Here is a 23,251-nt window from a genome sequence, read left to right on the forward strand (position 1 = left end):
CTGCAGGACGCTGGCTACTCCGACTGGAAATTGGGATTGGAAATGAAGATTCAGGAATCAGGATCCTTCGCTCGGCGGGAGCAAACCCACAGCTTCAGTGGCGGCGTCGAGATATCCTGCCATGTTTCCATTCCCATTCCTATCCCAATTCCTGTTTCTGATTCTGTTTCTGTAAATTTGTGAAAATTAAGTCGTTCCGGTTGTGTGCCCGTTTTTAGGTGGTACTTCTGTAGCAATTTTATTTGTAACGTAGGTGTTGTATTTGTCAACATTTAGCCAGGATCTCGGGCCTCTTTCGTCCCGATCCCGATCCCTTGGGCAGTGCCACTGCGGATTAGCCGATTTGTGGGCACGGATTCGAAATGCCTACTGCAGCACTAATTGGGCCGCTCTCTGTGCGAAGGGATGGCTGCGACATGGAGGCGGAGGTGGAGGTGGCACTGTATCCGCTCTAAGGATGCGTTTATCTGCGCTGAGGATGTGCTAATTTTTTACCCAGCAGAGCCGAGCTGCGCTGACTGCGAGCAGAGGGTGAATTGAGAGACATAAGTGCACAGGTTGGAGGGCGAAATAGAAGCATGATTGGCAATGAAAAGGTGAATGGATTCCCTTATGGGAATTATGGCTCAGAATGGCAACTGAGCCTTGGTCCTTTTATCAGAAAAAGGGATGCAAATAAATAGGTAAAAAACTGTTATTAATTTCTTAAGTTAACTTAGAGCGATTCTTAAAGAAATTTAATCAATAAAAAGTTATTTTAGGTCTTTCAAAAAAAGAAAGGGCATGATAATTAGATTTCTTTATTTTTGATTCTTCCTTTATATTTAATTTAAGATTTTTTTTAGTACAACATTTTTACTTATTTCTTTAATAGATATTACATATATTTTTTACTTTTATTTTAATCAAAAATGGTTTTATTATTTAAAGTATTTTTAATATATTGTATTATTAATTTGTAATTATTAATTCTGAATTATTATTATTATTTCTGAATTATATTTAACTACTCTTATAAATATTCTAATGCTCAAAGTGTTGATTATTATATCCAATTAAAATATATTATTTAGATTCTTGTGTAAATTCCGTGTAGGCGTAAATTACACTCATTCTACATAAGCATTTTACGTTTTACGAAAAGTATGCAATACTTTACAAATGAAACGTAAGCCTTTTACGTTTAGTTTCGCACCAGCGAGCCTAGGTCAGAGTGGTAGGTGCGAGATTCATAAAACGACCTGGCAACGCCAATGCCTAACGTTTTTTTGTTGCAAACTTTTTCAAATCTTTTTTATTAACCAGCAGACAACAACAATTTAATAATTTAGAAATTAGTAATATAAATGTATTCAATATTATCAGATTAGTAAACGATTTTATATATTAATAAATTAAATTTGACGTTTAAATTGATACATTTTCTGGTTCATTTTTAGGAAAACTAAAATTTAATAAGTTATATATAAAAAAAAAATTAAGTGTTGTAAAAATTAATGTTGTAAAAGAAAGGCAACCATAGTTGATAGAAAACAGTAACCTTTGAATTCAATGTCAAACTGGGTCCCACCTGCCTGGACTTAAACGTCAGCACCTTTAGCACCGTCATCATTTCATCACTTTTATCAGTACATTCCGAATCATGGACGGCTACGAGACCAAGCTAATGAAGAAGCAGCAGGAGATGGAAGTCTACATCGTGGCAGAAACTAAAAAGAATACGGCAGCGAATGCTAAAGATTCCCATAAGTTATTGGGCAAGCGTGCCGGCAAGACCATTCTGACAGATATGATGAAGGATTCCAAGAAGAAAAAGTTTAAAAAGCACGTGGGCAAGGGTTTCGAGAAGCCAAAGCCAAAAAAGAATGCTCGATGGAGCGACCCTTTGACCGAAACCATCATAAACATGATGGTATCTAAGAAGAACCAACAGCAGGAGCTTCAGAAGAAAGAAGAAGACCAGAAAGAACCTAAATGCAAGTCACCATGGAAGCCTCCTGCCACTCCTCAGCGTAGGCAGCCCTGGAGAAAGCCACCCAATACGCCAGCCAAGCCGAGGGCGTTCTTCAAGCAAGTTAAGGCTCCAAAGGATACAAATACAAAATCCCCAGCTCCCAAGGGCTTCATAGACGACAATGATGCTTGGCTGAATCCCAAAAAGGGAAAGAAGGTTCCAGAACTCGAGTCTGAGGAGGATGAGGATGATGATGTGAAAGAGTCCTCCTTCTCCTCTGAAGATAAAGACTCCTCCTCCTCTGAAGATGAAGAAGAGTCCTCCTCCTCTGAAGATGAAGAGTCCACCTCCTGTTCTTCATCTTTATCGTCGTCCGGTGAAGACACCGCTCAGGTCGGCAAACTGGCCGATCTTTCCGACATTGAGGCCAATTTGGAGAATGACTTTGACATTTCCGGGGACGAACATGTCAACAAAAAGCTTAAGAAGCGTGAGGCCAAGGACGTTATCTTGGTTTTGTCAGATTTCAAGAATTATCGCCAGGCCGATCGTTCTCGCGGGAAGTACATTGAGCTGGTGCGCCAGGATTTGTGCCTGCACTACAGCTACAATGAGTTTTTGATGGAGAAGCTAATGGACATGTTCCCGCTAACTGAACTCGTGGAGTACCTCGAGGCCTCGGAGGTGGGTCAGCCTGCAAAGAAGCTTTTTAAACGCACTACAATTTTTTTTATTCGTACTTTCAGGTGGCCCGTCCACTAACCATTCGCACCAACACTCTGAAGACACGACGTCGAGACTTGGCCGCTGCTCTCATCAATCGTGGCGTCTATTCGGATCCCCTGGGCAAGTGGACCAAGGTGGGACTGGTGGTCTTCAACTCGACGGTGCCGCTGTGTGCCACACCCGAGTACTTGGCCGGTCACTACATGTGCCAGAGTGCCTCTTCGCTGCTGCCGGTAATGGCGCTCGCTCCGCAGGAGAACGAACGCATCCTGGACATGTGCTCGGCCCCTGGTGCCAAGGGAGCGCACATTGTCTCGATTATGAAGAACACCGGTATGCTGATCGCCAACGTCTTCAATCGGGATCGCGTCAAGGCTACCCAGGACAATTTCCATCGGCTGGGCATTGTGAATGCGATCATCACCTGCGAGGATGGTACCAAGTTCAAGAAAATTATCAACGGCTTCGATCGCGTTCTGCTCGATGCTCCCTGCACCGGCACTGGTGCGGTCTCCAAGGATCGCAGTGTGAAGACCACCAAGTCGGAGTTGGATGTCCAGAGGTGTTGCGACCTGCAGCGTAAACTCCTGCTCTCGGCCATTGACTGTGTGGACGCAAAATCGAAGACCGGTGGATTTATTGTATACTCCACCTGCTCCGTGCTGCCGGAGGAGAATGAGTGGGTCATCGACTACGTGCTTAAGAAGCGCAACGTCAAGCTGGTGGATACCGGCCTGAACTTTGGCGTCAAGGGCTTCACAAATATCCGCCAGCACCACATCCATCCCAGCTTGAATCTAACCAGGCGCTACTATCCGCACACCCACAACATGGACGGATTCTATGTGGCCAAGCTGCAGAAGTTTTCCAACACCATACCGCTGACTAAGGAGCAGCAGGAGGAAGACGAGGAGCAACTGGAGACCGCCATCGAGGAGGAGGCGGAAGCTTGTGACAAGGTTCCCCGCAAGCTATTGGGCAAGCGTGCTGGCAAGCCTAGTCTCACAGATATCGTGCAGGATCTAAAGAAAAAGAAGTTGGAGGAGACCAAGACCAAGTACGTGGTCAAGGTGTTCGAGAAGCCCGTCAAGGCGTTCAACCAGCCAAAGCCAGAGAAGCAGCAGGAGAAGGCGGTGCTAACCAATGGCAATGGTTCTTCTAAAGCAGAAGGGAAGGCATCTAAGAAGCGACAGCAGGAGCTACAGAAGGTGAACAAAGCCCCGGAAACAGATCAGAAAGTGCCTAAAAGCGAATCACCATCCAAAGTATCCAAGTCAAAGGTAAATGGTAGCGCTTTTTCCGCGTCGCCTGAGCGTAAGCAACCTTTGACGAAGACCCTTTCCAAGCTAGTGAAGTCCCCAAACAAAGTCAAAGAAGTGGCCATGCTGGAAGGTAAGCCAATAAAGAAGAGAAACAACCTGAAGAAAAAGCAGGTGGGGCAACTGAAGAAGTCGAAGGCTGGCTGGAAACAGGGAAAAAAGCAAAAGATCAAGAAGTGAACCACAAGGATCCCTGTTCCTGTTTTATATTGAGAACTTTCTTAGCCTAAATTCGATTTTAAAATACAGCAGTGCTGTAATTAACAATCGATATAAATAATAAATGCTTAATATAGTCTCTAAGAGGGTCTACTGTCTTTTTATTCACGGAACGTGAAACAACAATTCTTTGTAACCCCAAAACGCTTTACTCAAAGATCCTCACCATCTTAATTTTAGTAGGTCGATGTACAACAAGTTTCCATCCACTTTCCACTATTTTAAATGGGATATCAGTTAATCCCCAACTCCTGAAGTCATGCCATGCCATTCCCTATAGATGTTGGCTAAAACCAAAGCCGGAACAAGCTGTTCATTTTGAAAGAAAATTTAACCAAGGGCGCCTCCATCTGGCGACTATCACGAACACCAGCCCCAACAAGAGAACATCAAGGCCGTGACCATTGAGAAGGTTATTGTAAAAATAATAACATTTAATAGGGCGCCTTCTTGCGCGACTTCTTTTCCTTCTTAGACTTCAACTTGTCACTGCTTGGGGCATTTCCACTCGATTCCGCTGACCAAACGGTGACAATGCCGGATTCGCCACCCGTAACCAGCAATCCTCGCTTTGAATCAAACAGGCTGTCCCTCACTATTTGCTTGTTATCCTGGAAATTGGCCAGCGGTTGGAGCTCCTTCTTGGCGGAAACGTTAACAGATCGCAGGATTTCCCTGGAAAAAGAGTATTAGCTTGGAATTTCAAGGAAGATCGATTGTGAAACTCACCCCTTGTTAAAGTTTGTGCCCGCCAAGAGGAACACCTCGCCGTCCTCCTGGTTGTGGGCATTGATAAGGTTAAAGTTGGCTGCATTCTTGCGCCTAATGGCAGCTGTGACATCTGGGCGCTCGAAGGAGTGTACTTCGTCGCCCTCCTCGCACTCGTAGCTCTTGAAGTCGCTCGTGGTCGTGATGCAAGATATAATGTCCTTGTCGTACACGTTCCGATGCCATCTCAGGCGAGCCACGCTGCTCTCCGTGTTTACGGTGTTCAACAGGGCCTCGTCCTCGTCTGGCTGCTTTATGTCAAACACATTGATCAGTCCCTCGATGCTGCCAGTGGTCAGAAGATCCGGATTCTGAGAATGAAACCGCACCGAAGTGATGTCGTCCTCGTGGCTGTCGCAGTAGACACCCATCTGTCGGCGCTCCCGGACATCGAAGAACACCAGGAACACGTTACTCATGTGCTGGTCCGTGCCACAGCAGATAACCCTACCGTTGGCGTTTCTGTCGAAGGCAGTGAACGACTTGGGTGCCGGCGGCACCTCATTGGACTGTTTCTCGTAGTGGAACCTCGCCAGCTCGCCCTTTACACGCAGGTCGTAAAGGCGCACGTAGCCATCGGTGGTGCCCACCAGTACGTTGTCAGGTCCGTCGTCCAGGAACTTAACGCCGCATGTGCTAACAACCTTCTTTTCGGTGGCCGGCAAGAAGCTAAAGTTGGCCAATTTGCCACCGTCGTCCATGTTAAATATTTGCACCGCAGAACTCGACAGTCCCGCCGCTATCCTCGAGAATCCCCTGTCAGCGTCCAGACTAAGCACATATTCCCGTTGCAGGGAAACGCCGCATTCGTCCAGCGGCTTGTACTTGATCTGGAATTTGTCGGCCAGCTCCTGGGCGTTGCATGTGTCCTCATCGACGATTTCTTCCTCATCCTCCGAGCTGGGCAGGTCCACGTCTGCGGCTTCTGCAAGTTGCAGGATTGTAGGTGGGTTTTGTCTTGACGAAATTCAAATATTTACCCTCGCAGTACTTGTTGAATTCACTCATTTGTTTATAGATTTCCACGCGGTACAACTCAAAGTCAATTTTCCCCTGCACAACAGCTGGTCACACTTTAAAGGGCTGCATTACACTATTCGAAATTTCTAGGGAAATATGCAGCATTTCGTCTACATATAAATGTTATAGGAATCTGGTGGTGTCAATAGGTTGTTAATAAAGAAAAATTAATATGCATATCAATTCGTTACTTGCGAATAAATACAACAGACATTAAAATGTTCTACTTGGTAAATAAATCCGCATTTTGTTTTTAGCTTCTTCTAGCCAGATACTTGATCAGTTATACCTAATCAGTGATCATGTTTTCCCAGCAGACAAAGAAGCGGACGTAGTGCGGATGGATCCGCAAAATGTCTGCTAAAAATATTAAATACGGAAAAGGAATTAGACTTTCCGCATTAGTTTCGCTAAATGCTGAAAAACGGATACGAAAACGGACGAGTATTGCGAATTCTCAGTATTATAACTGAAAATGATGTCGTAAAAGGTCCGCAATCGAAATCTTATTCGGATTCAGAAAATTATAGCATTTTCTGCCACAAAACCCATGACAGGTGATTTTTGATTTTGAATCAGACGTTTTCTCCGCTTGTAATCCGCAAAACTATCGTTTTAAATATCATAAATGAAGTTAGTGTTTGCTAGGATCTTATTCCCGTGCAATTTCCCGGAACCCTTTATAATTAAAAATTAATGTTTATCGTTTAATATCGCTCTGTACTTTTAATTCTTTATACAAAAGTGAATTATTACACAAGAAGCCATTCCGAGTACGACATATGTATGGGTTGCCATAATTTGATAGTTTCCTTTTTTACAGTTACCTAAATATCCTTCAGTTTTGGTGTTGCGTGTTTCGAAATCGTTCGAAATTGAGGTTTCTTGATTGCCTGACTTGACTCTGTGTGTGTGTGTATATTTCGTGTACGGTCATATAAATATATATATACATATTTATATAGGTTCTGCTATTTTTAAATTCAACAAAGGACTCAAATTCCTGCGCAGCATTTCTAACAAGAAGAACTCTTCAACAAGCAACTATATGTATTCAATAATTAGATATATGCGGGCTACTATATAGATCCTATTCACATGAAGTCGTCGTAGTCGTCGGTGAAGTCATTGCCGTATTTTTGGTAGCCGTCAATGTCCTGCAAACGAGACGTTTAATTAGAAATTTGGATCGTTTTTTATTATAATTCTGGGACTCACGTCGTTCTCGGTGCGAAGCGTGGCCTTTCCCTTGCCCTTGGCGGCGGGCTTCTTGTTCGCCTTCTCCAGCTTGAGCTTCTCAGAGTGCAAAACCTCCACGCTCATCTTGACCTTCTTGATGTCAGCGGCGCTCACTAGATAGATAAGGCGGAAAACACACAATCAGATTATGGGCCAAGCTCAAAGCCGATCGATCACTCACGATTCACGCATAACCCCCGCACCAGATCCTCGATGAATTGCGGGAAATGGGGCGACTCGCGGTACTGGCCGACCTTCCAGCTGAGCGTGGCACCGAACTCCTTGAACTCCTCTTTGCTTTCCGGATTGAAGGCGTCCAGGCCGCCAGTACTCGTACTCGTCACGCCGAAGGCGTCCAGGGCGTGCTTGAAGTCCGACTCCTCCTGGATCTTTTGCAGCCTCAGCTTCTCGGCCATTTTCTCCTCGGCGGTCATGCTGGCCAATCGTTTCTCCTCCTCCTCCTCCGCGAGTCGCTGTGCGGTGAATGTTGTGTTATAGCTTTGACATCAATAGCATAAGGGGTTACACCTACCGCCTGCTCCTCTAACTTGGCTTTCAGCGCCTTACTCGGCTTGGGCTTGGCTGGAGGTTCTGTTTTCGTGGGCTTCTCCTCGTCCTTCTTCTCCTCCTCATCCTCCCAGCTCTCCTGCGTTGCGAAATACAAAGGAATTAGTGACGGTCCCAAAAAGTGAACACGTGTACAGCGAAATGAAAGTGAAAACTGGCGCACGCAAAACAAGTTTGTGGGAGCTGGGAGCTCTCTTGCATTTGTTTGTCTGCTAGCTTTAGCTTTCGTCTCGCCGCGACATTGGTATGCGCACCTTAACATCCTCGTCGTCGTCCTCTCCCTCCCACTTGTTAACACTGTTAACGGCATTCGGGCGGATGACCACTTCGCTGTCCGCAGCGGATTCTGCCACATCACGGGAAAAGCACAAGATTGTTAGGGGTTCGAAATACGGTTAGCTGCCGCGAATACGGCTAAAAATACGCATCAAGGTTGGTTGCATGGCGCTCCAACGACAGCAGCAGCAGCAGCAGCAACAACAACGACGGCGACCACGTTTATTGTCCGCCGCAGATGACGCAGCGCCCGCCCCGCCTCCGCCCAGAGAACACTCACCCCAGTCGTCGGCCATGTCTCGGAATTGGTTGCTATTTGAGGGTTTGTGCTTCGGATCGGCTTTGTGCTAGGTACGACTTCGTTCCAGCCTCAGGTTTCGGGAATTTTCCAAAATAAAAACTCTACATCGAGCAGATTTCCACAAGCATCACCTGTAGTGTGACCAGGCTGTGGGTGGCGGAGAAAAGCGGTAGATAGCTGAGGTGAACGTTGCAGAGAAAGCTATCGCATTCAGGCGACAAGTTTTTCACATTACTTTTAATTTAAAAAACAATAAAACTCAAGCTTTAAGAATATATTTGTTGTACTATGAAGAGGCAGAAAACAGGCAATGTTATTTGTAATTTATTTAAACTATTCAGACTGGCTTTGGTCAATAAATGCTGGCCTGTTAAAACCGTCCCCAAATATTTGAATTGCATTAGTTTTTGATTTTATGTATTTCAAAGTAGTTTTATTTTTAACTTGAATAAGACAAAAAATGGTTTCTTTTTTCGAAAGATAATTTGTTGTAAACTATTTTTCAAACAAAAAATTCCATTAGATTGCTACTGAAATTAAAGAAATACAAACACAAGAAAGGAAGCTAACTTTGGCACGCCGAAGTTTGTATACCCTTGTAGTTTGCAATTGGATCATTAAGAATCGATCCATTCTGGTCAATAAAGAGAAATATATATAAAAGTTGTAGATTTATACATAGCATATACATAATAATTTGGTTTTGATAAAATTAAAAAACAAAGAAAGTTTAATCGTATAAAAAAAATAAAATAATATAGATTTCAAATTTAAAATAGATTTATAAATTTAAATGCTAAAAACACACACTCACACAAACTGATCTCAAAGTAGACAAAAATACGTTGAAAAACAACTAAGTTATAATTTTTTTCTATTAACTACCTGATTGTTCCTATGGCAGCTATATGATATAGTCGTCCGTTCCGACATTTATAGCAGTGAGAGTATTCAGAAGACTATATGCTAAGTTTCATTCAGATAGCTTCAAACTGAGGGACTATGTTGTTTGCGTAGAAACGGACATGGCTAGATCGACTCGGCTGTTGATGCTGCTCAAGAAAATATATACATACTTTATAGGGTCAAAATAGGCCTCCTTTACTGCATTGCAAACTTTTTAGTAAAATTAAAATACTCCTCAAGGGTGTAATAAACTTACATGTTTTGATTTTGCTAATAATGAAAATAAAAAGTCACAATCCGAGAAATTTTGAAAACGGTCATTTGGAGAGAATTGGTGTGCTCCAAAAAAAAAAAAAAAACTATTTCGTTGTAATTTTTAGTGTGATTCCACTGGAGCGGGAATGGTCACACTAATCTCATCTGGGCATCCTAGAACCATCTGCCACATCAGTTTTCCCGAAACTTTTATTTTGTTTGGTAAATAAAACAATGTCTAAGCAAATTAGCAGTGAATTCTGATAAGCATTATCGAAAGCAGCTGTGTGTGTGTTGCCCCAGTCTTCATGTAGAGGACGTCCGCTTCTAACCCTTCCGCCACAGCATCCGATCGCCGCCAAACTAATCTCGAGAGCCAGCGAAACGAATGCGAAGATACAACGGCAACTTGTAGGACGCCGGCAGCGAGTAATGGTAAAAGAAGATACGCAGATTGAAGCGACGACGTGTCACTGAGAAACGAACGAAACAATAGCGAATAATAAAATGGCTCAGCCCGGTGGAAATGTATCCGGCAACATGCAGCCGCCTCAGCAGTCGGGCTCCCCCAGGTTCTCGTTAGACATGCAGGGGTGAGTTGTGGATGCACCTTTCAGCAGGAACCGCCCAATGACCCCTCATTTTGTATCTTCTCAAGCAGCCTGAGCAATCTGCCCTCGCCCATGGAAGTGGCCCAGACGGTGCGCAACGCTTTGCGTCCATGGACGGTCTTCTTTAACATCAACAACTTTAAGACTGCCGTCAGCATGCAGCGACTGAACAACCGCGTCACGCGCAACCTCAACTACTTTCAGGCCAATTACATCTTCATATTTTTCGTGCTGATGATCTATTGCCTGTGAGTGTTCCTAATCCCCCCCAGTTGCAGCTGATGGTTATATATCTGTAATCCCCTCCAGCATCACAGCGCCTCTCATACTGTTGGTCATGGTGGCCGCCGCTTTTGGCTGCCACAAGCTACGCGTGCGCAACTCCAACATCGTCATAGGGAGCTACCAACTAACGCCGTACCAGCAGATAATCGCCCTCAATCTGGCCACCGCTCCCATCCTGTTTATGGTGGGTGCCGGGGCGGTTCTATTCTGGACGCTGGGTGCCTCCTGCTTCGTGGTCGCCTTGCACGCCATCTTCTACAACATTGATTCAATTGTGACGGAGGAGAACGAGGGATTCCTCGCCGAGGTTGTCTGACCGCCAGCCAGAATATAGACTTGCGGTTTTCTGGGATCTGTTCGGATAACCGCCGGCGGGGACTGAAGGGACAGAGATATTCGCCACCATGGGGCCTTATTAGTCGATACAGACAGTATGCAATATGCGAGTTACACACATATTTATATAACGAATTCTAGTTAAGGTTAGCTGCAGACATTGAATAAATACCAAACGATGACAGATTCATAAGACTATGTATTTAAAATTTGGCAAATTAATCGCATTTCGAACGAAGATATGGGACGCATTCCGCAGAAATGGGTTAATACCAAATTCGGTTTCCGAATTCAACTGTATTTGGCTTTTTAAAGGAATTTACTGCTGCCTAAGTCATAGCAAAAACTCCAAATCTTCTGCGTAATGGGCCCAATATCATGTTAAACAAAAACAAAGAAACACAAAGTGAAAGTTATACACAGAGCACGAGAGTACAACCAAATCGGTAGTGGTCAATGAGGTACAGGTAGTTAGAACTAGGAATGCTTTGGTAGCTTGCATAAGTCTTGGTCCTGGCCCATATCGGGGGCCCTAGGCATACTGGGCGCTCGCCAGCGTCGTCGTCGTGTCCTGCTCCTCGTCGCTGGCCTGCTGGTCCAGCTTCTCGAATCCGTTCCGATCCCGATCAAGCAGGCCGCCCAGCTTGAAGCCATCGCTCTTTTCCCACGCATGCCGACGGCTCCGAGACCCAAATGGCAGGCAACCTGTGGGAAATGTTGGGAGGAGGAGGTTGATACGATTAACAATAACTATCGCCATGGCACATTCACGGGCACAGAGAACACTATACAGATTCCCCGGTAGTTCATGCAAAGATCTGCGATCTGGCGTGCACTGAAACAAACCGAAAACGAAAACAGAGTGCTTAAAGATTAACGTAAATTGTTTATGCTCATGTATTTTATATAAAAGAATGCAACACAAAATAAGAATTAAGTACAATTTAGTGGATGGAAGGAGGAATGTGGCCGGATTGAAGAGATTCCAAGTAAACTTAAAAGGTAAACCACTAGAAAATATAACTAAACATATATGTAAATATAGGATACATGTGTACGACAGCACAACACAGGACATTGAGTGATTGATGGTTCGATTGGGTTAGCACTGAGGATTAGCACAGACTCTGGTTGGATGCGGTCAACTTGCGGTAGACCAGGTCGCTGGCCGGAGCGGCGCTGATCGCTGGGTTACCTCGTTTCCGCCGACGGGCGAAGAGCAGAGCCAGAGCAAAGGTGGAGCCGGCGAACAACAGCATGAGTGAGGCCACCAGTATGGCCTTACCGCTGGGATGATGTACCGTCTGTCCCGGCGCCGCATTCTCCTGACCAGCTTTGCCGGTCCCGATGTTACTGGTGTCCTTTGTGGCCGACAGAGACAACGGTTTCGTCAGCGATCTGTGCACAAACTTGTGAATGCGCATGGGAGCCAGCTCGGCCACGTAGATCTCATTGCCATCGGTGGTGACGGCCACGTCGTGCGGATTATGGAACTCGAGATTGTTGGGCCCGAACTTGGAGACCAGCTGCTTGCTGCGCATGCTCAGTACAAAGCCGTGCACCTCATTATAGTGCTCCGGATGGATGCCCAGCTCGGCGGTGGGTCCGTTTACTATGACCAGCTGGCCACCTGTGGCGGAAAAGGGATATATTCAGGGGTGAAAAGACTGCATATGAGAAAAGACTGCATCGAGAAGCATGAGAATTCATGAGAGATTCTCGTAACACCTCATAAACACCGATATCAGCAGAAGATTTATCCACTCACCCGATGCCGGGGTGTAGGCCATGCTGAACAGGCGATCGCCTATCAGCTGGCTGTGGTACTGCGAATGGAAGGTGCCGTTTCTGGAGAAAAAGCACTGCACCCTCCCATTCTCGCGGTCCGCTGCACAGAGCAGCTCCAACTCTGGAACAAGGGTCAGGGCGTGGGGGATAGCAAAGTAATTCTGAGGCGCCACGTCGTACGAGACGCCCGAGAAGGAGTTCTGACCCCAAGAGGTAATCAGTTCACCCGCACGCGAGTACTTGAGGATGCGAGCGTTGCAGTATCCGTCCGCCACAAAGAAGTCCCCATTGTCCAGCACCGCCACAGACGTGGGCTTGCAGAACTTCTTGCCGGAACCGGGTTTGAAGGCCGTGCCAAGCGTGAGCAGCGGTTTTCCATCGCCTCCGCGGGGCGGAAACTTGAAGACTTGATGCATGGCCACATCCGTCACCCAGACGTTGTCCTCGGGATCCACGGTTAGGCCGTGCGGCATGTAGAAGCTAGGGGGTGAGAGGAGATTTCTTTTAAGTTAAAAATTCATAAATGAATTTGTTTTGAGAGCCCTTACAAGTTCTTGCCCCAATCGTATTTCATCGCTCCTGTCGCGGGCTCCAGCGCCAGAATTGTGCTCTCCCTGATGGGTCCGAGGTACTGCTCCTGGTAGACGTTCCTGTTGTCGAAGGTCTGCTGCCCCCATACGCGGTTTACGCGATGAAAGATCACCACGTTACCGGCCTTGTCGAAACTAACGGCCGTGACGGCACCCAGCTTCACATTGTTCGCCGGCCAGTCATTCTGGTATGTATAAGCTGGGAGTGGTAAGGAGGAGAGAGTTAAATGGTATCTAGATTTTTGGCAGGCAACTACTCACTACTATTCAGTTTGGCCAGCTCAGTCTTGACATCGGGTATCGCCTTTAGGGGCGGCTGTGGCCAAATCTGCGCGGGTGCCGCTCCTGCTCCCGAACCCTTGAGAATCTGCTGCAATCGCTCGTTATTGGCATTGTTGATGTCCACATTCTGCAGATAACGCTGCGAACTTTGAGTCTAAAATGGGTGAATTCCAAAATAAAGATTAGCCGGATGCGAAAAAAAATGCCACGGAGCACCCGCTCCGACGCACACACACACACACATTGCAGTAAAATCAATATGCAAAACATCTGTAGGCGCACAGCGCAAACATATGTTTCCCGATTCCAGTCGCGTGACGCCAGCAATTGATGCTCTTCGTGTGCGCATCCTAATCAATGGCTTGCCGACTCACCTGAGACGCTGCTGGCTGCAGGACGACGGCGAGGAGGAGGAGGAGCAGGCAACAGATTGGCAGGGAGCTGCGGCTGCCCAGGTATTTGGCGTTTTCGGTGGAATGCATCGTTGTGGAATATATATATCTCCGGGAATTGCAGCTGCTTAAGGCCGAACTAGAGATCAGACTCCGACTCTGTGCTCGTAAACAAATGTCTCGACTCGATATAACTGATTATGACGCGGCCATCTTTGCTTGCGTCTCGAACTATTGACTGTTGAATGAGATGTGCGCAAGGGCGTAGGTAGATGAAATTTTCAGGGGTCCTTCCAGTGTGGCCGTAAAAATGCATGTTAAAATCGCATGAAACACCTGTTAAACCTATAATCTGGCTCTTTAAAGTTATATAATTATATAAAACTCAATAACTTTATATCTCAGCCGTCCTTAAAAGCAATCACTTTAAATAATCGTAGACCCCCTTTCTTCCAGACACACTACGTTCGTTGCCTAAACAGCTGTTGTGAGGCGTTAGTGCATTTTTGAGTCGCTCTTGAATTTTTGTTTACTTCCGCATTTGATTTAAATATTGCGAAAATGTCGAAATCAGACCTAGACAAAAGCATCGAACTAATTACGAAGACCGAGGAGCTGGCCGACAAGATTCTCTCCAACAAGCTAGAGCTGAAGGCGATGGACAAACGGCGCCAGGATACGCGTCAGGCAATGCGGCTGATAAATAAATCGGAGGACAAGAAAGTTTGGATCACCATTGGCAGCATGTTGGTCAAAGTGCAGCGGGAGAAGGCCCTGGAACTGCTGAAAAAAGGTGAGCAAACTGTCGTCTTACTATATCAGGATGTAAACAACTATTTTTCGCAGATCAAGACCAAATCGAGCAGCAAATAAACCTTATGTACTCGGAACAAAAGGTTTTGGTCAACAAGCATCGGGATTTGGAGTTCAAATCGCCCTATTCTGGAACACACTTGAAAGCCTTGGAAAAGAAGGAGTTTGATGCGCTTAAAGCTAATCTACCATTGCTGTAAAAACTATTGTTAAACTTAAATTTATTTATAAATGAGTTTGTTTTTGTTTTTCTGGCAGTGTGACCGCTGCATTGGCGGCAAAATATCCCAAAAATAGTTTAACTCGATATTTATTTTTTTTTAAATACAGATAAAAGTTTGGCAATTCGATAACATTTCTATGGATAAAATAACAGTTTTGAATAATGGAGTCGAAGTAAAGCAACTTTCGCATCCGGCCGGTTTCGATGCATCTGTAATATTGTCTTGGAAAATCTTTTTGCGACTTCGATATGACGCACACTTTTACAGCAGCCAACAGAGCAATCTCACAAAGACGAGTAAGCCATTAATTTTTGCTAATACCGTATCCGCAACTGATCTCCGCCCCTAACTATAGTTTCATTGTCGAATACGACCAAAATGACCACCAACCAGTCTAACGAAGAGGTGGACGCGGCACTGGAGATTTGGATCCAAAATCTGAGTCTTGCCGACCCAGTAAACCCATCGAGGGCTGATGCCACACATCGTTTCTTTGTACGCCATGTGGGAATGCTGGAAGAAATGGTTCAATCGCCGCCCTTTACACTCAGAACGATGCAGTGGAGCATTCGGGTGATACCAAATAGTATGGGGCTGGGCGTCTTCGTGCATTGCAGCGGGAAGCACGATTCTCCCAACTGGTCGTGCAACGCCGCCATTGAGTTTCGGCTTTTGAACAACGTGCCCGGCGTGGAGTACTACCTAGTCAAAGGACCCATCTACCACATATTCAATGCGGAGGAGGACGACTACGGCTACGGAGTATTCATAAGCTGGAAAAAGCTATTGTGTCTAGCCTACGCCCACAGAGGTATCATGCTGGAGGTGAAAGTCACTGCGGATGCTCTGCAAGGTCTGGATAACTAGAACCTCTGGTGGAAAATCCTAGGGAGGTCAGAGAATTCTTATCTAGTTTTAATCGTTTGCTTCAATATGTTTTGTATAATAACACGAAATACATTTTGCATATTACTATTAAATTATTGTTCTCTCTCGAAATTGGCTATTTAAAAAAAATGACAAATTTGTATACTTCCTTACGGAGGTGGCAAATCTCCGATAGCGTTTTATCGGTACTTTTACTTTCGTCTGGATGACTAGAGGTTGTAGTATTAGATGTGGTTTGCGTATCAGGTGTGGTTTAGGTGTGGCTGTGGTTAGAACATCAAAAAATATCGAATTAGGGGCACATTTGGATTTGAGATTTTTTAGGGAAAGCTCCCGATGTTCTCCACCTCTATCTCCCACTGATTTGTTGTAGCTTTCGTCTTGTTCGGTCGCCGCCATAAATAAACGATCTGATTGAATTGATATTGATCGCATTGATTTCGAAACTCGGACTTTGGGAGAATCGGGAAATAACTGAATATCGGCCAGATCGCTGACATTATCCCCAACTGACGGAAAACGTGCGCTTACGTCGGTTCCGTGAGTGTGTGTGTGGTGAGTTCTCCTCTCCCACTGGCCCCCTCTCTCTTTGTCTCTCTCTTTCCGCGCCCCCCTATTTGGCCCACGTTTGGCTCAGCGCGCAAAAGTAAATTTTAGCAAATAAATTGCTTTGCTTATCTCAAAGCGCGCGCTCGCATGAAAAACATGGCTGTGTATGCGTGCGAGTGTGTGCCAAGTGAGTGCGAGTGTTGTTAATTAATTTACAAAACATAAGTGCGAAAAGGCAAAAGAAAAACAACAACAAACAAGGAACGGTAGTTGCATGTGGGGCGATTTGCCCACCTAAAAGCACCCCCGCCCCCGTGAACTGCAGCCTGCAGCTAGAAAACGAAAGTTCTTTTACATGTAACAAGCAACAACAACCACACTCTGGGAGAGGAGAGAGAGTGCTGCAAAGCAAAGTGAGAGAGACAGCGAACAAGAGAGCCACTCGGACACTTGGCCTTGAACTTGTGCGACGGTAAGTTGAATTAAGCCTTTCTGTTTTTCTGCCTCTTCTTTGCTTGCACTTCTTGTAACAATTGCATTGCATTGTTTTTGGATGCTCGCAAGAAAACAGGTGAAAAAACCTCCTTTCCCTCCCCAAAAATCTGTTTTGGTTCCGGTTCAAACTCGAAATTCCGACTTAATAGTTTTGTTTTGCATATCAGATCGTTTTATCCCAAATGCAGCATAGAGTTAAGTGGCAGTCTCTTGCGGCCTGTCTTTTCCCTCCCCCCTAGTCCTCCTTCTCTCTTCAATCTTGATGAGACGACAATTGACGGGCAGACGAAGAGAGTCAAAAGAATCAAGAGGCGGGCCTTGCCTCCCCCACTTACACTGCAAGAAACGAGAGAACTTGAGTAACACTTATTAGCAATTATTACCTCAGACACTTGCAATGCGCTCGCGTTGTGTATGTGTGTGCGAGAAATCCCCAACGAAATGCTGTTACAAAATAACTGTTCGGGTAACTGGGATTTTCTTTCTTTTAATTATTGTAATTGTTTTATTTGCATGCTAAATGTTTAAAACACACAAAGTTTCCACTGTGTGTTGGGGAAAATCTTCCTCTCATGAATGTAAATTTTGCCAATCACGATTTTAACTCAATCTTAATAGTGAGGTATCATTTATTGTTTTATAGAATATCTGCGAGCTCTAAACTATAGTTTTTGAGATAAAAAAATGTATTAGTTTCTGATTATTTATGGTGATTTTAAAGCTATTCTATGATTCTTTACAGTTTAACGATTATTGCTAAACTTTTAATAAGCCTTAATACTATACTCTAGGAAAAATATTAAAATATGTCTTTCAATGAGATAATCCAAGAATAACTTTCTTTTATAATGGCTTTAAGCTTTTTGTGGCTCAAGACGATACCATGATTGCGGAATATTTATCATACTTAATAATTATTGAGAGATGTTGATGGAAAGTTCCATTAAGGTGTCTGGAGTTTCTTTTGATTGGCATTTCAATTGTTGCGCTATTATAAAGTCTTGAATTCGAACCCTCGGATTTAACAGAAAACCCTTTTTTCCAGTTGGCACATGCAAACAAATATAGCTTATCGAGCTATTGTCACTTTTTATGCCATAATATAATTGTTCAATAAGCTTACAAGCAACGCGAGGAGATCAAACAAAAAGTCAATAAATAAAACAAGTTTTCAAAGTACACGAAAAATTCAGAATTAGCTTTGTTGTTGCTGTCGTCGACTTCTAATACTCCATCTGTGTCTCTGTATTTACTTACACATGTGTATGAGCTTTAATATAATTTGTAAAAATATGCGAATTAATGTTGCGATGGAAAGAAACAAGTTTTAAGCCATTTATTTGTTTGAATTTTGTTTGTGATTAGGAAGTGTGCGATTGAGTCAGCCGAATGGAACGCAGCAAGTACCAGGGAAATGCACGTGTCACTCGAAAAACAAACCTATTTGGATGATAAAACCAAATTGACAAAATGGCAACAAAGTATCAAGGAATTCTGCGCAGATTGTGGCCGCTTTTCCCCTCACTTTTCTAGTTGGCAGTTGCTGTACGTTAAGGATCCGCAGCAGCTTGAGGAATTTTCGTTTCGTTTTTTGTAAAATATTGCCGGCCAGGCCTGATTAATTATGGCTTGTCCGCTGCCGTTGTCGTTGTCGTTCAAAATGCTCAACTAGGCGTCGTTGCTCGTTGTCTAGTGTGTGTGTTGTGTTGTGGTTTGCTGAATTGTTGTTGTCCACTGGGTGTGTTTGCTGTGTGTATGCGCGAGGGGCGTGCGTCCAGTTGAGTCCGGTTTCGTTTGGCAGTTGCAAGTGCAGCACGGCGCTTGGAAATACCCTAGCAGTGGGTATAATGGATTGTCAAAAGCATCAAGGATAGGCGAGGCTCATGTCTTAGACCTTAAATTATACAATTGATTTGATGTATAAATGTAAACTATATTTAAAACTGATATAATATGTATATATGTATGTACATATAAAAAAAATTCAAACCTATCAATGATTTCAATATATATTTCGCCTTACGGGGTATCCAAAGGGGCGGCTACTCAAAATAGTATCCAGCCTTTCTGGTTCCGCGTTGATTTGATATTGCATTTTTGAAATTTCAGGCACGTTGCAGGTAACAACAATGGTTGCAGTTTTGTTGTTGTTTTTGCAATTGTTGTCTTTGTTGCTCTGCATTTAATTTTTAGCCATTTGGCGTCTCCACTTTTTTCGTTGTTTACCAAAGACGAGATCTAAAATTTTCCATGCACATGTTTTCTTTCCTCTTCCCCGTTCCTCTTCCGCTTTATATTCTCTGTTTGTTTGTTAGATTGTTAAATAATATTAAATGAATTTGCTTTAAATCGGACAGCTGATTTGGCAGCAGCTGACTGCGAACAGAGAGGGCAAGAAGAGAGGCAAAGAGAGCCAAGGCAAACAAACATATTTGACAGACTAACTGGCGGAATTTGCTTTCTATGCGGGAGTTAGGGGAAAGGAGGGCGGGCGAGGGATTGATTGTTCTATCAATTTCTGCGCCGCACTTTACACATGCGTCACACACACACACACGCATACCTTTGAGAAATTCAATAATAAAACGCAGAATATGATAATTAAGCTGAAAAAGAGGAAAACAAACTCACCACTGACTGTTTATCAAAGAGAGTGCGCGTGCGAGACCGAGAGAAGGAGAGAGAGCAAGCTTTCTGACACACCGACACAAAAAAGCGAATTGAGTTAGGAACTGGCTGGCTTCCACCTCATCCCACCCCCTCGTCTAGCCCACTCACAGCTGGGCCACTTGTTGATGAGAGAGACCAAATCGCGAGAGAGAGACTGAGAGCGTAACTCACCACTGGTGCATCGATTGTGGTGGCCTTAGCGGCAACAACAAACAGCAAGCCGCCCTTTTTTCCGCCGCGACAGAGAGCTCCTTTGTGGGGTCCTCTCTTGCTCTTCTGCTCTCTCCGTGAAACTTATCAAGGTCGTTGGTTGGCTTGGCGTTTCTTTTTTTTTCGCTGTTGTAAGCGGGTTTTTCTACTTGTCCACCAACCGCACCTCCCACCCCACGGCCCCCTTACCCGCTCTGCAGGTTTACCATCATCCTTTGGCAAAAATTCTTTTGCTTTTATGTTATTGGGTTTCTCCTGCTTTTTGCTGTTTCGCATGCCTTTGGCTTGTTATTCGTTATTGCGCTGGTTGTTGGCTTGTTGTTGCTTTCCTGCTTCTCCTTGCCGTGCACTCGAAGAAATAAAATAGAAGTCCTAAATGCCACAGTATAAGGTATATCCTGTGACCGGCATGGATACTTACTAACCTTTGTTCGTTTAAGAGCCACAGTAAGTTCACTGGACTTGATCTAATGTGATATGATAAAACGCGAATTTTTATCTCTAGGCAAAACAAGACCGATAAGAATTGTTTTACATAACATTTGATTATGATAATGGTTATATTATGTCTGTTTGCCTTGTTTGTGACGTGGTAAATAGAAACTAATTTAATATTCACCATATTTGGATTTTACTATTTATTGCTTTGCCTTTTGGCGCCAAAAGTCTGCTTATTTACGGAGTAATTTCTCAGGTTTTCCGAGTGTAGGCTGCCTGGTAAGGTGTTCCCATTCCACACTCTTAGCCGCGACGCCCACTGTTGGGCACTTTCAGTTGTTGTTGTTGTGCCTGCTGTTTAATTTACTTCGTTTACCTTGCCCCAGCGTTTATATTGCGCGTGTCCCTGATCCTGGGTTTTCCCACCTCCTCGCAGTCCCTCCCCCTTGATCCTCTCCCCGCACTGCGTGTATTTGCTTTATGTAAACAGCATGAAATGCCACTGGAACTTAACTAAATTGTTTGAAATTATGCTCGCTAAAAGTTGTGAGGGGATTGCAGGGAATTCCATCGTGTTGTTGTTGTTGCTTCTTCACCAGCTCGTTAGATGCGGCTAAAAAGTTTTTGCCATGAAAATTATTTGCACCAACTTTCAGGTCACACTTTAAATGAGGGAAATATAATGGAATGTAAGGAAAATGTGGTCAAAGGAATTACAACCATATTTTTGTTTGCATAATAGTGAAAAGGATGAAGCATTGTCGGTTGTTAAACTGAGGTGAGCTGGTTTTAATTACATAAGCTTGTATAAGTTTAATTTGTGTGGTTTATTCACTGGACTTGTGTGATTTTCTGAATCATTTACAACATCAATTTTCTTTCTTTAATTTTTTGTAGCTTTCCAACATCTTGTTTAATGCATAAATTACTTTTGAACTACTACAGAATCCATTATGGCGGGATATGATATACCAGTAGGGTTTCCCCCCTCGGAATTCCTAAATACCCCAGTGGCGCAGAATACCAGTTTTTATTCCCCGCCTCACACCAGTTAACTTACAGCTCGTAACTAGTGCAGTAGCATCGTGATTCGCAAGATAACCAGATTGCAGCAGAAGATTACACGATTGCACCACGGTGCGTATACGTCATAACTGGTGTCCTCAACCTCTTCCCCGCTGTAGCATTCACTCCGGTTTCCACTCGAGCGACACTCCACTGTGCCACAGGTTAGCGCGCTTTAATGCCGCCATCTATTTTTAGCCATTTCTAATGAGCGGTTGCTATTTTTAGGCCAGGTGCTCGTGTTCGAGCTTTCGCCCCGTCGACTCTGCGAGTTTGGTTTCGTTTTTCACTGCAAAAGACGCAGGTGGTGGAGATGGGAATTGGCGGATGGATTGCTTGGATTGGACAACGGGTGGAAGTGGCCACTTGATTGCCGATCTTTGGCTATGCTTGCTCTCTGTTTTGGGCCGCTCGTCTGGCTTTTTGTGCCTCTGTCCGTTCTTTTTGCCAGATCATTATCATCATCGTTGGGCATTGCAGTTTCGTTTTTTTCCGATCTGTTTTTGGCCAGCGTTGGTAATTGTCTTTTGATGGCATTGATCACTTGAGCCTAGCTAGTTGAACGGGTTTTTTTGTTGGTTCGAAAAGGGGGTAGGGTATTACACATTGCTACTGAAAGTTGCTTATAGGAAAGACAACGTCAGGATAATTATGTTAATCCATTGTTTTATTCATATATGGGCCTAATGTTCTTATAATAAAAATAAGGAGTTAAATGATAAGTGTTAAGTTTTTACCAGGATACCGGTCCCTCTTCGGGCGCCATTGAGATTTGGAGTTCTTACTTAATTGCGTTGCAAGTTAATAAAAAACAGTTAACTAAAGCAAATTAAGTTGAACTAATTTTTCGTTTGCCCCACTAGGTTCTTGAACACTATTAATGATTAACTCTCATGTAGAGCATTCAAAGTATCATACTAACCCCAAAAATGCCACTTCAAAATAGCTAAAAAAAAAAAGAAACGGACCAAAGGCGAAAAAAACAAACTCGAAAAAATACTTCATTTGTTCCACTTGTGGCGTTGAGTGCCAAAAATCGCCAACATCATAATGTTTGATGACTGTGAAAGTTTCCAAATGGTTCATTAAGCCGCTTAAATACGTTACACACAGTCTATGCAGTGTGTTTCTCTGTGTGTCTTTGCAGGGTACAGTTTTGTCTGATTCCCAGTGGGAGATCATTAGAATCTGGGCAACGGGAAATGAACACAGACATTAACCAGGCCCTAGTTTAGCTAATAGAGCAGGATGAACGAAAAATTCCGTCCAAAATTAAAGTGTAAAGTATCGACACCGCAAAAACACACTCACAAAAAAACGTGGGCCTGCCTTCGGACTGCGATAAAATGCCACTTTTGACCACCAACTGGTCAACCTTCAAATAGACATTTATGTATCTAATTTTAGACCGGATAAATATAGTGGGACAATTAGAGACCAAACAATGCACAGTCAAACAGTTCAATTCAAACCCTCCGACAGAAAAAAATCGAAATGGAGAAGGAACGAAAGGTGGTTAGGATAGATTGGGTGTAAGCTAATGAATTATCTAAATTATGGGTCATGTATAAATGCTTGAGAGCCCAGCAGATGCGCCTCACTCAAAGAGTGGGAGCAGCGACCCCGTGGGGAAAATCACCTATAATGACACTAACAATGAACTTCGGTCCTTTAACCGTCGTAGGAGTTGACCTTCTCCTTTTAATGGTATATATTATTTTTATAACAGTTACGTCGGGTGGACATTACCCTCACAGCAGGCAAACGACTTTAATAAGTTCGTGTTTAAGTATTTTCTCCCAATTAGGAGAGCAAGGCTTGAGTTACTCACTAAATTCCACTTCATTGAACGAAATTCCAATTGGAATTGAATTATACCAATTATTCCAATTAAATTGTATCATTTCTAACAAGGTGCTTGGGCTTGCAACCAGAAGGGTTTGAATTGATTGTTTTAATATTTTTAGTTGCATTTATTCTGGACCGAATACTCTTTCAAAATAAATGTGTATTCCTTAATTTTTGAATTCATTTAGAGTCAAAAAGAAGAAACTGACACACTTAG

At 43.9% G+C, this 23,251-nt stretch overlaps 8 protein-coding genes across 20 annotated transcripts in view; 5 read left to right on the top strand and 3 right to left on the bottom strand.

Annotated features, from left to right (window-relative positions):
• The first annotated feature begins 1,564 nt into the window (after positions 1–1,564).
• LOC108077974 (uncharacterized) lies at positions 1,565–4,302 on the top strand. Its single transcript, XM_017171517.3, has 2 exons — positions 1,565–2,638; positions 2,701–4,302. The coding sequence occupies exons 1-2, from the start codon at positions 1,643–1,645 to the stop codon at positions 4,177–4,179; spliced, it is 2,475 nt and encodes an 824-aa protein (XP_017027006.1). The 5' UTR covers positions 1,565–1,642; the 3' UTR covers positions 4,180–4,302.
• Positions 4,303–4,631: 329 nt separating this feature from the next.
• On the bottom strand, positions 4,632–6,079 carry LOC108077963 (WD repeat-containing protein 89). The gene is made up of 3 exons (XM_017171503.2): positions 5,967–6,079; positions 4,948–5,911; positions 4,632–4,893 (listed from the first exon to the last, which is right to left on the bottom strand). The coding sequence occupies exons 1-3, from the start codon at positions 5,992–5,994 to the stop codon at positions 4,653–4,655; spliced, it is 1,233 nt and encodes a 410-aa protein (XP_017026992.1). The 5' UTR covers positions 5,995–6,079; the 3' UTR covers positions 4,632–4,652.
• Positions 6,080–6,705: 626 nt separating this feature from the next.
• On the bottom strand, positions 6,706–9,567 carry eIF3j (eukaryotic translation initiation factor 3 subunit j). 2 transcript variants are annotated; one of them, XM_070283559.1, is made up of 7 exons: positions 9,552–9,567; positions 8,369–8,536; positions 8,067–8,158; positions 7,778–7,891; positions 7,427–7,718; positions 7,225–7,358; positions 6,706–7,163 (listed from the first exon to the last, which is right to left on the bottom strand). In XM_070283559.1, the coding sequence occupies exons 2-7, from the start codon at positions 8,382–8,384 to the stop codon at positions 7,101–7,103; spliced, it is 711 nt and encodes a 236-aa protein (XP_070139660.1). In that variant the 5' UTR covers positions 8,385–8,536; positions 9,552–9,567; the 3' UTR covers positions 6,706–7,100. The 2 variants fall into 2 exon arrangements, with proteins under 2 accessions (XP_070139660.1, XP_017026988.1); XM_017171499.2 differs by lacking the exon at positions 9,552–9,567 and having other exon boundaries at positions 8,369–8,538.
• A 71-nt stretch (positions 9,568–9,638) lies between these two features.
• LOC108078333 (prenylated Rab acceptor protein 1) lies at positions 9,639–10,975 on the top strand. 3 transcript variants are annotated; one of them, XM_017172135.3, is made up of 4 exons: positions 9,639–9,772; positions 9,834–10,143; positions 10,209–10,409; positions 10,471–10,975. In XM_017172135.3, the coding sequence occupies exons 2-4, from the start codon at positions 10,058–10,060 to the stop codon at positions 10,760–10,762; spliced, it is 579 nt and encodes a 192-aa protein (XP_017027624.1). In that variant the 5' UTR covers positions 9,639–9,772; positions 9,834–10,057; the 3' UTR covers positions 10,763–10,975. The 3 variants fall into 3 exon arrangements, with proteins under 3 accessions (XP_017027624.1, XP_017027623.1, XP_017027625.1); XM_017172134.3 differs by having other exon boundaries at positions 9,730–10,143; XM_017172136.3 differs by having other exon boundaries at positions 9,735–10,143; positions 10,212–10,409.
• On the bottom strand, positions 10,962–14,096 carry Pal1 (Peptidyl-alpha-hydroxyglycine-alpha-amidating lyase 1). Of its 3 annotated transcripts, none has more exons than XM_017172131.2 (6): positions 13,817–14,096; positions 13,422–13,596; positions 13,119–13,359; positions 12,551–13,050; positions 11,909–12,412; positions 10,962–11,487 (listed from the first exon to the last, which is right to left on the bottom strand). In XM_017172131.2, the coding sequence occupies exons 1-6, from the start codon at positions 13,922–13,924 to the stop codon at positions 11,315–11,317; spliced, it is 1,701 nt and encodes a 566-aa protein (XP_017027620.1). In that variant the 5' UTR covers positions 13,925–14,096; the 3' UTR covers positions 10,962–11,314. The 3 variants fall into 3 exon arrangements, with proteins under 3 accessions (XP_017027620.1, XP_017027618.1, XP_017027619.1); XM_017172129.2 differs by having other exon boundaries at positions 11,978–12,412; positions 13,817–14,095; XM_017172130.2 differs by lacking the exon at positions 10,962–11,487 and adding an exon at positions 11,574–11,617 and having other exon boundaries at positions 11,978–12,412; positions 13,817–14,094.
• A 183-nt stretch (positions 14,097–14,279) lies between these two features.
• Pdrg1 (Pdrg1 prefoldin-like subunit) lies at positions 14,280–14,883 on the top strand. Its single transcript, XM_017172137.3, has 2 exons — positions 14,280–14,627; positions 14,681–14,883. Exons 1-2 carry the CDS (start codon positions 14,396–14,398, stop codon positions 14,845–14,847), a joined length of 399 nt encoding a protein of 132 aa, XP_017027626.1. The 5' UTR covers positions 14,280–14,395; the 3' UTR covers positions 14,848–14,883.
• A 103-nt stretch (positions 14,884–14,986) lies between these two features.
• Positions 14,987–15,851, top strand: LOC108078332 (ubiquitin carboxyl-terminal hydrolase 7-like). Its single transcript, XM_017172133.3, has 2 exons — positions 14,987–15,167; positions 15,227–15,851. The coding sequence occupies exons 1-2, from the start codon at positions 15,008–15,010 to the stop codon at positions 15,736–15,738; spliced, it is 672 nt and encodes a 223-aa protein (XP_017027622.1). The 5' UTR covers positions 14,987–15,007; the 3' UTR covers positions 15,739–15,851.
• A 273-nt stretch (positions 15,852–16,124) lies between these two features.
• Positions 16,125–23,251, top strand: part of Mef2 (myocyte enhancer factor 2) — a 47,538-nt gene continuing 40,411 nt past the window's right edge. For all 8 annotated transcript variants that reach the window (XM_070283685.1, XM_070283687.1, XM_070283689.1 and 5 more), the window contains exon 1: positions 16,125–16,780. The gene's annotated coding sequence lies outside the window, so the exon portion shown is untranslated. The remainder of the gene's footprint in view (positions 16,781–23,251) is intronic.

The sequence above is a fragment of the Drosophila kikkawai genome, chromosome 2R (genome assembly GCF_030179895.1).
Source record: "Drosophila kikkawai strain 14028-0561.14 chromosome 2R, DkikHiC1v2, whole genome shotgun sequence".
Taxonomy (NCBI): domain Eukaryota; kingdom Metazoa; phylum Arthropoda; class Insecta; order Diptera; family Drosophilidae; genus Drosophila; species Drosophila kikkawai.